This window comes from Centropristis striata, chromosome 19 (assembly GCF_030273125.1).
Source record: "Centropristis striata isolate RG_2023a ecotype Rhode Island chromosome 19, C.striata_1.0, whole genome shotgun sequence".
NCBI classification, from domain to species: Eukaryota; Metazoa; Chordata; class Actinopteri; order Perciformes; family Serranidae; genus Centropristis; species Centropristis striata.
Genome location: NC_081535.1, coordinates 8,778,663 through 8,791,985, shown reverse-complemented (window position 1 = coordinate 8,791,985; position 13,323 = coordinate 8,778,663). Strand labels below are relative to the sequence as shown.

General features: G+C 39.9%; 1 protein-coding gene across 2 annotated transcripts in view; it reads left to right on the top strand.

The window, feature by feature from the left end:
- Nucleotides 1-12,527, top strand: part of tsc1b (TSC complex subunit 1b) — a 48,674-nt gene extending 36,147 nt beyond the window's left edge. For both annotated transcript variants that reach the window (XM_059358434.1, XM_059358433.1), the window contains exons 16-22: nt 1,252-1,418; nt 2,797-2,979; nt 3,084-3,194; nt 6,174-6,296; nt 6,598-6,785; nt 7,908-8,081; nt 9,772-12,527. In XM_059358434.1, the coding sequence (XP_059214417.1) occupies nt 1,252-1,418; nt 2,797-2,979; nt 3,084-3,194; nt 6,174-6,296; nt 6,598-6,785; nt 7,908-8,081; nt 9,772-10,465 (1,640 nt within the window). In that variant the 3' untranslated portion in view covers nt 10,466-12,527. The remainder of the gene's footprint in view (nt 1-1,251; nt 1,419-2,796; nt 2,980-3,083; nt 3,195-6,173; nt 6,297-6,597; nt 6,786-7,907; nt 8,082-9,771) is intronic.
- The last annotated feature ends 796 nt before the right edge of the window (nt 12,528-13,323 follow it).

Here is a 13,323-nt window from a genome sequence, read left to right as displayed (position 1 = left end):
GTTATCTTCCAGTCACTGGTTCAAATCAAGAGACCTGGTGATAAAATGTTGTCAGGTGAATGTGGATGAATAAAACCCTCAAAGATGAGTCCTCTGTATCTGTTTGTTAGTTGTTGACGTTGGACCATGAGCCAAAAGAACAAGTGATTAGTTTAAGTGCAGCTCCAGAAATTACATTACATTTTTTTTCTGAGAAGAAACCAGGAGTTGAGCACACTGCATCTCTCTTGTTTCCTCTTAAAAGACCAGTGTGATAGTGATGGGAATTTGGTCTCTTTTTAGTGAGCCTGATCATTTGGCTCAGCTCACCAAAAAGAACTTATACCTTTTATAATTCATCCAAATTTAGTGCTGTTTTGACTTGTGATTTGTATTTGAACACATATATCACTTAAATTTCAATAAATTGCTGTAGCCAATTGCATTTTACAGTTGTAAATCTCTCTAACTGGCTTGAAGAACCACTCTGCTACACAAAGCAGATAGAAAATGCTTATAAAAACCTCTAGAAGATCTAAGGAATCTGTAGGCACCAAGTGGTCAGGATATCGTGTCGGGAAGTTGTGGACATAACATTGAAAATTTAAGCTTTTTTTAATGTTTCATTTAAAAAAAAAAACCAGCAGTGAAGCTTTAAGTTGAGGAAAGTTTGATAAAATGCTGCAGTTGTTGTCGTCCATACATGTTTGATATCAGTTGAGTTCAGTTTGACTGAATACTTTGTTGGTCAGTCTGTGAGTTGGAAATAAAAAGACTGAAGTGAGATGAAAAGACTGAGAATTTTCTCTTATTTGACAAAACAATTCTTGATTGGATTTAATATTGTATCACAATACTCACCATATCACAAAATGCTTAAAAACGCAATAATATGGTATCGTGACTCGAGTATCGGGATAAAATTGTATTGTGGGGCCGATACGCTGATCAACACCTCTAATCTTTGCATAATCCTTTAAATTTGTTGTTTTCTCAATCTAATCTGGATCAAAACAATGATAATGACAATCAGCAAACGTCCCCTTTGTAAAGTCAGAAACATCTCTATATAGTTTAGTGAACATTTACACCAGAAATCCATCAGCCTTTCTGGCAAAATCACAGTTTTTTTTCTATTATATTCTCATTACATTACCTGTGCTATTCTGGTGTTCCACGCCTGAATAATAATTAAGCTCATTTCCACTAGTGTGTATGTGTATCAGGAGTGTGACCGTGTTAATTATATGATTATTACCACGGCCTCCCCAGGCTCGGCGCCGCTGGACGAGCTTCACACGCTGCGCAGCCAGCTGCTCCTGCTGCACAACCAGCTGCTGTACGAGCGCTACAAGAGGGAGCAGCACGCCGTCCGCAACCGCCGCCTCCTCCGACGCATCATCAACGCCACCGCACTGGAGGAGCAGAACAACGCTATGGCAAGTTTGCATGTGCTCATTATCGCAGATTAGCCCTGTTAAGTACCAGAGAGGGAAAAAAAGAAAATAAACAAAAAAAAGGGTAATGGGTGATTATCATGAACATGATACAGCTCATAGCAAAAATCCAAGAGCATTGAATACATATTTTCTTCTACCCTTTATAACATATACAATCTACAAAAAAAGAACAAAAAATCTACAAAAGTCACTGTTTAATATGAATTTATAATAGTCAGGTGCAAATATGGTTTAACCCTAAAAAAAAATTCGGTAACACTTTATATTAAGGTCCTTGCAATAACCATTAATTAACAAGTAATAAGGCCCTTGTAAGTCCTTGGAAGATGCTTATTAACATTATTGTGTGTTTATAAGCTTAATGTGTGTTTATAAGTGTTAATAATGGCATTACAAACACCCATGACCCACCCATTATGTCTTTGCCATGCCTTTATTAATCTTATTTTGTTTGCTTATTGATATTAAAATATACTTTATCGCTCATCTATTATAAGTGAACTATGCTTTTTGCAACTACCGGATCTAAAGCGAGAACAATGCCTTATTACTTGTTAATTATTGGTTATTAAGGACCTTATTATAAAGCGTTACCAAAATTTCTTACAAAAGGTTTCTCAGTGGTTTACAGTAGAATCAGATGTACTTAAAAAAGTTTACCATTTTTTAAATATTTTACAAGTAGCATTCCTGTAATATTACAACAATCCAGTAAAGAACTGCAAACGTGTAAGAAACTTGCGAAATACAGTAAAAAAAATAAAATTTGTGTGGCAAATCTACATTAATGTACCAATAACTAAACTATGATAAGCAATAACTCTGATGCAGATTTGTTAACTGAGATGCAGCACCACAGGACAATTAAATGTCTGTTCTGTAACTGAAGGCTCACAGGTTTGATCCCTCAACAACCAGCGGGCATGTTGGGAACACATCTATATTGTTCAGAGATATCCACTGCTCACTGGGGCATTTGTAGCATTTTTATTCATAACTCCAGCTGTCAAAGCGAAGTTTTGTTTGCAGCCGAGAGTGACTAAGACGGATCTGTTTCCAACAAGTGATGCTTACAGAGAAGAAGGCTGTTTTGTCCTCTGGAATGAAATGTAAACAAAGCGGCTGAACACAGACACATTCATGCAGAAATCAGCTGAAAATGTTGCACAGTAATTGAGTTTTGTGGGAAAAAGATGTCTGTGTATTCATCCCTGCCCTCACTAAAAGACCAGCTGGGCTGCACAAACTGCTGCAAAATGTCTTAAAACATCTATTCTTTCCAACAGACGTTTAGAAACTGTACACTTTGGACTTAACTTGTGTGTGTGTGTGCGTGCGTGTGTGTGTGTGTGTGTAGAAGGACCAGCTGAACCTGCAGAGCGTGGACATCGTGTCTCTGAGGGAGAGTCTGCAGGTGGAGCAGCAGCGGTACAGGCAGCTGTGGGATGACCGGGAGACGGTGGTGACCAGGCTGCACAGTCAGATCCGACAGCTGCAGCAGGGCCGAGACGACTACTACACCAAGAACCAGGAGCTGCAGGTACATACACACTCACGCTGGTTTAAGAGATACACAAGGATTCAGACACACAAGTCGTAGTTTATAAGATTGATTCATCTGGTGGTGTTTTTTTGTGTCTCCAGAGCAAGTTGCAGGAGTGTCAGAAAAGGATGGATGAGCTGGAGGCGGAGCTTCAGAGGGCCAACAACAAGGTCTGCCACACTGGTCACCTGCTCAACCAGATGACTATCAAGGTAAAGAAACACCTGGGTCATAGTCTGATTGAGCTTATTATGTTCTCAGTTCCAGGCTGGGGACAAAATATTATTAAAAGTCAGTTTAAGATATAGATCAGAGGGTTAAGAAGAAAAAAAAACGTCCTGACTTGTTTGTGTTTCTTTAAACCCATCACAGTCGTCTTGGGCGGGGCTAAGCTCAGGATGCAGCGACCGCAGCCGTTTATAATAGATAGTGGAAGGGGAGGAGAATTCAGTCTGAAAAAGCTGTCAATGGCAGGCGGCGAGTCAGACTAACTGATTAGCTTAAGGGGTTTGTTATTTAAACGGAGGCAAGAAAAGCAATTTTATTAAGTGGGGAAAAAAGAATGTTTGTGGTTGTATGAGGTACAATAGTCAGTCAGTGTTTTTACATGTACAGTTTAATCGACTTACGCTTAAAATTTGATTTTGGTGTCTAATCAGACTTGTGCATGTGCACATGCATTGTCTTGTCATACACGGTGGCGAAAATCCAGTTCCAGTCGATTTATCTGGGTGTCTTAATTGGAGTTGGAGAACTCCGACATCAGTTGGACTAACATGTTTACATGCACTTTAGTTGTCCAGTTATAGTCGGTTAAAGCAATAATTAATTTTTTTCAAGTGTCATGTAAACGTACTAATAGATAGTAAAAGGGGAGGAGAATGCAGTCTGAAAAAGCGGTCAATGGCTGGCTTAGATATATCGATATATTGCCCAGCCCAAATATGAACGTGTTGGTTTTTTTTGCATGATTCGAGTTCTGAAAACACTGCATCTTTTTTTTTTTGTTATTTTGACCAGTTGTCATTTTCTGCCAAAAAATGCTCTAAATGGCAATATTTTAACTTCAAATGTGAGAGAAATGTTGTCAGCACTTTGAGTAAAATGAACATTTTTGTTTCATTTTACAAACGCATACCTATAAATAGTAAAAACCAGCCAAACTGATCATTTTGCAGTGGTCTCCTGATTTTTTTCCAGCGCTGTGTGTGTATATATATATATATATATATATATATATATAGTTTAATACAAGAAACATTGGGAGTGTCTGTTTTCTAATTGGGTATGGTAACATACTGCATTAAAAGTATTTTTTACTTTCATTAGTTTCATTTCATTTCATCATTTTTTGAAATATAAAACCTTTTTTTTTAAACTTAATCAGGTTAAATAAGTTGCCGATAAATAATTGGCATATTATTACTCAAAGTAAATGGAATTGATGAGAAATATGAGCCATGAGTGAAACTTGCCTCTGATATTTTTTTCTGTGACGTTCTGCCAAGAAGAAGGATGTCTTCTAAATTTTTATCCTTCATGTCTGGGCAGGTGTTCAATCACAGATAAGATAAACACGTCTCTGCTAACAAACCCGTATGGGCACTTTCCACTCAGTATTTTGCTACTAAAGACTAACTGCTTTGTGTTGACTCAGCGAGTTTATTTGGCCGCTGCCCTTCCAGCTCATCCAAAGTAAAATTGTAAACAAAAATGCTCCTTCTGCCTTTCTAAATGGAGAAAATTGGGCAGGAAAGTGAGCAGGCTGGCAAACAGTTGGGTCAGACTTCACATGCCCCCGTCCTCGTCCTGCCACCTCTCTGTAGACTGCTGACTGTCCCAAAGGCTCGGTTGCCGTGGAGATGTTGTCTCTCCCTCTCTCTATTTTTGGGTCATCGGCGCGGGGGGTCTGGGTGTTTTTCTGCCTCCTGGGGTTTGTCTGAGGTCTGTTTCCCTCCTCTGACCCAGACTGAACCCAAATCCTGACAAACGGGAAAAGGATTGGCCGGTTGATTTAGGAAACAGGGTTTTAGTTCAGTATTGGTCCCTATTTATGATATTCAGACACGAAAAATATGGTTTAATATAGGTCTGGGCGATATATCGATATAAAAAATATATTGATATGTTTTTAAATGTGATATGGAATTAGAACATATCGCTTATATCGATATACAAGTGTGTCTCAATAAATTACAATATGATAGAAAATTTTATTTATGTCAGTAATTCAATTCAAAAAGTGGAAATAACACATTATATAGATCCATTACACACAGAATGAAACATTTCATGTCTTCATTTATTTAATTTCGTCTAATTATAATGATTATGGCTTACATTTAATGAAGACCTAAAATTCAGTGTCTCAAAAAAATGTAATATTACAAAAGACCGATTTTAAAAATAATGTTTAATATGGAAATGTTGGCCTCTAGAAAATGTGTCCATCTATATGACTCAATACTTGGTTGGGGCTGTTTGACTTGAACTACTGGAAATTGACTTTTTCATCATATTCTAATTTATTGAGACACACCTGTAGTTCATTTTATATATATATATAAATGCTGCCCTTACTACGGTTTGTCATATTTAGTTATTTTGTAATGTTCATTATTTTTTTCTCATATAAATATATTTATTTCACAAAAAGATTGACCTATTTTATTTCTTAGGCTATTTTTATTTAAGATATTTTTTTATTTAAATGTGCACACTATGGGGCTTTGATCTAAAAAAAATTAAAAAAAAAAGGTTCTGTTGTTATACAGTATTTATGTTCACTTAAATATGTTTCAATAAAACATGTGACAACTCGTGACATGTCATATTTGACTTTGACTGAACATTTGCTCTCAATTTGTGATAAATATATTGGGATATATATCGTATATCCATATTTAGCCTAAATATATCGGGATATGATTTTGGTCCATATCGCCCAGCCCTAGTTTAATTTCCTGTGATATCAGAGCCTGGGGATTTATTTCTCACAGTGTAATATTTCTCTTTCAAGTTGCCCACAAAGTGAAGTTCTTGAATCTTCAGTGCACTCATGAGCTCATTAATGACTGATTCTGTCATTCCTATTGTTGATGCGTTCCCAGATACTTCTGGACAGGTTTTAATTTGTAGCATAATTGCTGTTTTGCCCTCCGTCGTCATTGTTTGTCTCTTGTGTCCTTCAGCTGAGCAACAGTGAGAGCACCCAGCAGCAGATGAGCTTCCTGAACAAGCAGCTGCTGCTCCTCGGGGAGGCACATAAGCTGTCCATGCAGGAGTTACACCACGCAGGCACCGATAACACGAAGGTACGCTGCAAGGAAGTGTGTGTTTGTCCGTCTGTCTGTCTGTGTGTGTAATAGTTGCAGAGAGCTGCGGAGACGACCTACTGAGGTGAAAAAAGAGATGCTAACTGGGTTTGTTGGGGTCCAAGTCAAACTGTCCCTATGAAGTGTTTTTAGCTTCACTGTGACATCATTTATGTTGTGGTCATAGTTACCCAAAGTATGAATGATACTTTGTGTCTTTTTCCCCCCCACTAATTTTTTTTTTTGTTCCTTCTACTCTTTGTGTTTGTTTGGACAACGACACACCACCACCACCATCCAGGAGGCCCAGATGCTGAAGGTGTCTTATGGGAAAGAGGTGGAGACGCTGAGGCAGAGTCTGCTGCTGCAGTGTCAGAAACTGGAGGCAGCACAGCAGAGAGTCGCCGAGCTGGAGACGCACCTCTCCAAGAAGGAACACCTCATCGCAGAGCAGAAGAAGTTCCTCGAGGACGTGAAATGTCAAGCAAAGTGAGAATGAAAGCTTTAAAATGAGGATGGATCGGAAAGAAAAGAGACTCTTATTGTAGTTCTTTTTGATATCAGCGATCATCACTTTGTACGGTGGCCCTGAGAGCTCACAGCGCTGCAACTTAAGAAAACACATGCAAATACACAAAACACAAGCAAACTGAGAAAACATCTTCATCAATTTAACAACACAAGCGTGGCATTTAGAAAACAGGCTGCAAAGACCACAATACAACATAAATGTTTCCAGAGGACACTTAAAAGTGATGCACGTGTCTGGACATGCTTATAATATTATCACGTTATTTCAAGATAATGATAATTTCACGTTATAACGATCGTAGCGTGCTAACATTAGCGGCCGATCGATAGCCACTAACGTTAGCCGGCGATCGTTGGAATGCTAATGTTAGCGGCCGATCGTAGCATGCAAATGTTAGCCGCGATTGATGTCATGCTAGCGTTAGCGGGTTGCAAGACCAAGACCGGTGCCGTTGAGAAAGACCAATTTAAACATGTATCACTCATTTATTTGATTTAACTGCAATGTGATTGATACGGACTAGCAGGCTAACACTATATATCACGTTAAAACATGAAATTATCATTATCTTGAAATAACGTGATAATATCACAAGGGTGTCCAGACGTGTGCATCACTTTGAAGTGTCCTCTAGAAACACTTCTGTTGTCTTGTGGTCTTTGCAGCGCATTTTCTAAACGCTGCGCTTGTGTTGTCAAATTGATGAAGACATTTTCTCAATTTGCTTGTGTTTTGTGTATTTGCATGTGTTTTCTTTGTTTCTTTGCAGCGCTGTGAGCTCTCAGGGCCAACATACTTTTTAGTTAAACTGAAAACAATGTCCATGCATTTTTTGATATCTCAGTATCAGAACAGCAGCATCTTAATCAGTAGGACGTAAATAAGCTGAACAAGCAGATCAGATGCACTTTCTTTTTCTCTTTTATCCAGCCTTTGTATCCGTCTCATCTCATGTCTTCTCTCTGCATTTGTTTCCTTTACTTTCTTTCAATTGTACTTCTTTTCTCTTTCCCTATTCCCCATCCCCCATCCTGTGTGTGTGTGTGTGTGTGTGTGTGTGTGTGTGTGTGTGTGTGTAGGGCGGAGCTGCAGGCCTCAGACAGCAGGTATCAGGCTCAGAGGAGAATCACTCAGCTGCTGCAGACTGAACTCCTGCAGCTCTACAGCAGAGTGGAGATGGAGGCTCCTGCTGGCACCGCCACCAGTTCACCACCAGGGGGCAGAGCTGACCCACACACTCATGGCGACTCCAGGTCAGGCTCAGTACTCTTCAGTGTAGCTGTTCAGTTTGCATTGTATTATATTAAGGTTACACTGCGATACTATACTCCATTATTTACCTTTTTTCACCTTTTTTGTTTGTTTTTTTTACTTTTTGTAAAACTGTCCACTATTACTGTATTTAATAAAAGCAGTTCGGAGAAAAAAGAAAGAAATTCTAGCAACATTTTTCCCTTTATATTTGATCTTATTAATCATCCTGTGACCCCGAAGGTTTTTTCTTCGATTATGAACTTCAGGTTTGGTTAATTTAGTGTCCAGTACACATTATGAAATTTGGAGCTGCAGAGATGAAACGGCCTCCAAATCGTATTCTACAGGCTTAACAAAGCAAAGATTGGTAAAAATACACACACCATGATCATAAAATAAAAATGAGAAAATGATGCAAAAAAGGTCAAAATGATTGCAAGAGGATAGTTTTCCGGATCATTCAGCCCTGACTTTGTAGTTATTTTGTGTATCTTTGTGGCTATTTTTGCCCTTACTGTACTGTTGTTTTGTGTATCTTTGCAGTTGCTTTGTGTCTCCTTGTAGATGTTTTGTGTCTTGTGGGTTTTTTGCCTCTTTGTGGTTGTTTTGCCCATTTTTGGAGTTATTTTGTTTGTCTTTGCAGTTGCTTTGCATCTCCTTATTGTCTTTTTGTGTCTCTTGTGTTTGTTTTTGTGTCTCTCTGTGGTCATTTTGCTTCTATTATGGGCTTTAAGTTTGGTTAATTTAGTGTCCATTACACATTACAAAATTTGGTGCTGCAGAGATGTAACAGCCTTCAAATCATATTCTACAGGCTTAAACATATAACATGATCATAAAGTAAAAATGATCACAATTGCTCAAAGTTCTTTTGATCGTTCAGCACTTTGTAGTTTTGTAGCTTGTTATTTTTTGTCTCTTTGTGGGTATTTTTGCCCCTTTTGTACTTATTTTGTGTATCTTTGTAGTTGCTTTGCGTCTCCTTGTTGTTGTTTGGTGTCTCGTGTTTTTTTTTTTTGCCTCTGTGGTTGTTTTGCCCCTTTTTGCAGTTATTTTGTGTGTCTTTTCAGATAGTTTGTGCCTCGTTGTTGTTGTTTTGTGTCTCTTGTGGTTTTTTGTGGTCGTTTTGCTTCTCTTTGTAGTGGGGGTGCACCGATTGCAATTTTCTGGCCGATCACTGATTTTTAAAAAGCCTGACCTGCCGATTCCGATTTTGGCTAATACCGATTTTTTTTAGAACTCACAGCATATACCTTCAATGACAATAGCAGTTGGGATGAAAGAGAACCTGGACCTGTTGGTGCTGCATTTAGGGAGACTAAACCTTCACCCTGAAGGACGCAGCTGGAACTCAGCATGCAAGTTGTTAATAGAGTCAGAGCTGATGCAGATTTTTAAGGCAAACAACAGTTATTACACAGCACAGCCTGACCATTTTATCCAGTTTGTTTTAGTTTTTAAGACCGAGATCCAAACCAACAGATAACATTAAAGGAAAGTACAGACTCAATAAAGCATTTTTCATTAGAGTCCTGTCTACATTAAAGCTCTGCAGCTTTCTTAAAAAGAACAGACGGTGGTTCACCTTTTTACATCGACCGCCAGTGTTTGCATCAAATTCCAGCTTGTGTTTAGTTTTACTGTATTTGAGTTGTTTTTCTTTACGTGTGAATATTTTGTCCTCCACAGTGTCCTGGTGCCAGATGGACCAAGTAAAACTCACCCCAACGAGGGCGTGGACGGTCGACCGACACACGACTCCCCTCGAGGCAACGGCAGCACTTTATCGCCACGGCAACCAAAGGCGAGCAACTCTTCCAAGACGACGGCCAACTCCATCAACGGCAGCCAGGACCTGGCCCCGCCCCTGCTGGTGGAGCCCTCCCTGTCCTGTCCCTACGGCAACTCGCTCACGCCGCTGCCCCCCTCGGACGCCGCGCCGATCACCGTGGGCTCCTACCCCAGCGCCAAGAGCTTCCTGGGCATGAGGGCTCGCGAGCTGTTCCGCAACAAGAGCGAGAGCCAGTGTGACGAAGAGCAACCTCCGACGCGGCTGGCCGGCCTCGCCCACGGCCTGAAGACTGAGCTGTGCGTGGAGCCGCCCTGCCCGGGTTATATCGCCCCGGCCGGCCCCGCGCCGCCCCCCATTCCAACTCAGCCCCCGCCCCCTGCCCCGGCCCACGCCCCCGCCATTCCTCTCACTGTGCCCACCAAGGAGCCCCCCTCTGAGCCCAAGCAGCGGGCCTCCAGCCAGGAAAGCCCTCGCAGGAAGGCCGGGGCGGCGTCAGGTGGCGGGCGGGGTCAGCTGGGTTCAGGGCGCCCCCCCCGGCAGCAGCAGCTAAAGATCATGGACTACAACGAAACACATCACGAGCACAGTTAGAGACACAGGACTGAGCCGGGACGCAGGGCGGAGGCTGAGAGACTGAAGTTTATCGATGGAGAAGAAGCTACAAATCAGCAAAAGAGGAATTCAGTGTTATTTGTTCCATTCCTCTGAGTGGACAACAGGATTTCCCACTATGTTTTTTTTTTTTTTTGCCCTTTTCTTTTTATACTGAGTCATCCTTCTACTGGGAAGTGTTGTTACCAGTGGAGATGCTATTCTGAGGAATTTGGTTACTAGACAGAGATGCTAACTGTGATCAAAGTTAGCTGACGGTTTAAATGGTTCGTTCACCCAAACTACAAAAATCCTGCCTGCCTCCAATAATTTAGCTTTAATAACTGGTCTAATTTCTGAAATATCTGTCTCTGAGATTTTGTCCTCCACAACCAACACGATGAGTATGAATTGAATGTTGGTTGTGGTGCTCACGGCAGTGAAAGATCACATTTAAAAAAAAAAAAAAAAAGCCTCAGCAGCAACTTGTCCTTTCTTACAATGAAGAAATAGAAAAACATTTTCAGTGAGGTTTCAGGATAATAATAATAATTAAAGGTGTTATCACCAGTCAAAGTTCACCAAAGTGGAACTCCATGCAATGTAACGATTCGCCACTTTGTTCTTGTAGGATGAAAATAAACAGGAATATTCAAAATTCTCAATTTCACTCATGTGACCTTGCCTTAATGGGGACTTTTTCCCGTAAAAGTTCCTTTTACGTCTATTGTGTTGTCTGCAGAAAAAAAAATATTTTAAAAAAATTGACAAATAACACTTAAACTATCTAAAGCTAACATATAAAAAAAACACTGACCCTGTAAAATCAAATAAAACCCAATCACATTATTCAAAAACACCATGAGGAGCATGAGACGTTACATTTGTCCCGATCATCTGTTAGCTAGTGATGTGCCAATGAAGCCTCATGAACCATTTCCCCTTATCTTCTGAGCCCACTAGATGGCGAGCTTGGTTTAAAGAAAAGGGCTCAAGAAATGGTAAATGAGAGTGATTTCAGCCCTTTCTTGAACAGAGAGCACCATCTAGAGGACTCAGAAAATAAAGAAAATGGTTAATGAGGCTTCATTGGCACATCACTACTGTTAGGAATATCTTGGCTTTGACCACGGACCGAAAAAGATGTATTTCATATCAGAGGAGTGCATGTTGAGTGGAGGTGATCAGTATGTAGAGATTTTGTTCTGAGGAAAAAATGGAGTAGACTGAATTGAAAAAAAAAACATTTCCATACAACACTCCATTGAGTTTCTTTCCAAAATAAGGTAAGAATGTGTGCGAATGTGCAGTCATGTTGGTTCTCGTATTTCAGCAAAGATGCCATGAGGAAAGTGTATGAAATTTAAAAAACTGAGGAAATTGTATGCATTTTTAAGAATTCCACATTCTGTTGTACCTTTTATTTTTTTATTTATTCAGCCATGAAGGGTGCTCGCTCACAAGAACATATCCCAAATTTGAATCAGACCTGGCAAGTGACACAAGCCCAAGCTATAAAAAAAAAAAAATCCTCTTTTTTTTTTTTTCTGTTTAAGACGACCAGCTGATCACTTTGAAGTGCCATGCAAACATTTGTGTTCTGGCTGAATTCAAATATCTTTAAACACAAGTGTTGTTTCTCATGTTGCGTGTACATTCAGCTGGTAGAGCCTAGGAAACAACCCAAAACATCTTGTCCAATCAGGTTTCCTTCTGCAGGTTTTGACAAACAGGGACTTACCTTGTTTTTTTTTTTTCTCTGAGTATTAGAAGTAAACTCCGGTATTGAAAGTCGTCTAAATCCTGTTGTCCACCGGGAACTCCTGCTGTCACTTCCTTTTGCCTCGCTATCTAAAGCATGTTCAACAATCCACTTTAAATGCCAACCGTAGTAACTACCGCAAACCAAGACAGAAGGTACAATCAGCACAAACTGAAGAAACCAGGACTCTGACCAGAGCTGGAGAATCTGGGATAAAATGGCAAAAAAGGAAGTTCTTAAAGCAGTGGCTTGTGTTTAACTGTGAACAATAAAGATCGTCTTCAATGTTTTGCACTACAATTCTGAGTTTTGCTTTTTTTTTCTCTATTCTTTCCTTTCTGCTGTTGCTGCTGAATGTAAGCCACTACCTCTGTGGAAATGCAGCACCACCACAGTGTTTTTTTTCATTATGTGCAGTGAAGGTGGAGTTTGTTTTTGGGGACTGGACACTTTCAGATGTTTGCAGATTGAAAAGTCAGTCCAACCTCCTAAACTGTGTTGTTGGTTTACAGCTCAATAGAAAACATGGAAAGAGAATTAACAAGTGTCTAATACAGACCTGGGCATTAGGCGGCCCGGGGGCCACATCCGGCCCCTTGGCTGTCCCTGTCCGGCCCGTGTGAGGTTACCCAGAAATTAGCAATTAATACAACCGCAGTGCTTTTATTTTGAAGGTGATTTTGCATGTGCATCCGCACAGAAATGCGTTCCACAAAAACAGTTACCTTGTGAAAAACATTGCTTTTAGCATAAAGTTAATAAGTAAAATAAAACGTTTTTACTATTTTTTACTGATATATTTGACTTACTCCACATAAACATAATCTTATCATAACATGTATTCTTACCAGTAGTATCTTAAAACCAGATAATTTCTTGCATTTCATGAAGCGATGAAATTAATATTAAGGCAGTCAGTCCTCTCATACAGTAGTGTTCAAAATAATAGCAGTCCAATGTGACTAATCAGATTAATTCAGGTTTTTAGTTTATTTTTTATTGCTACATGGTAAACAAGGTACCCGTAGGTGCAGTAGATTCTCAGAAAACCAACAAGACCCAGCATTCGTGATATGCAGCTCTAAAGGCTGTGCAA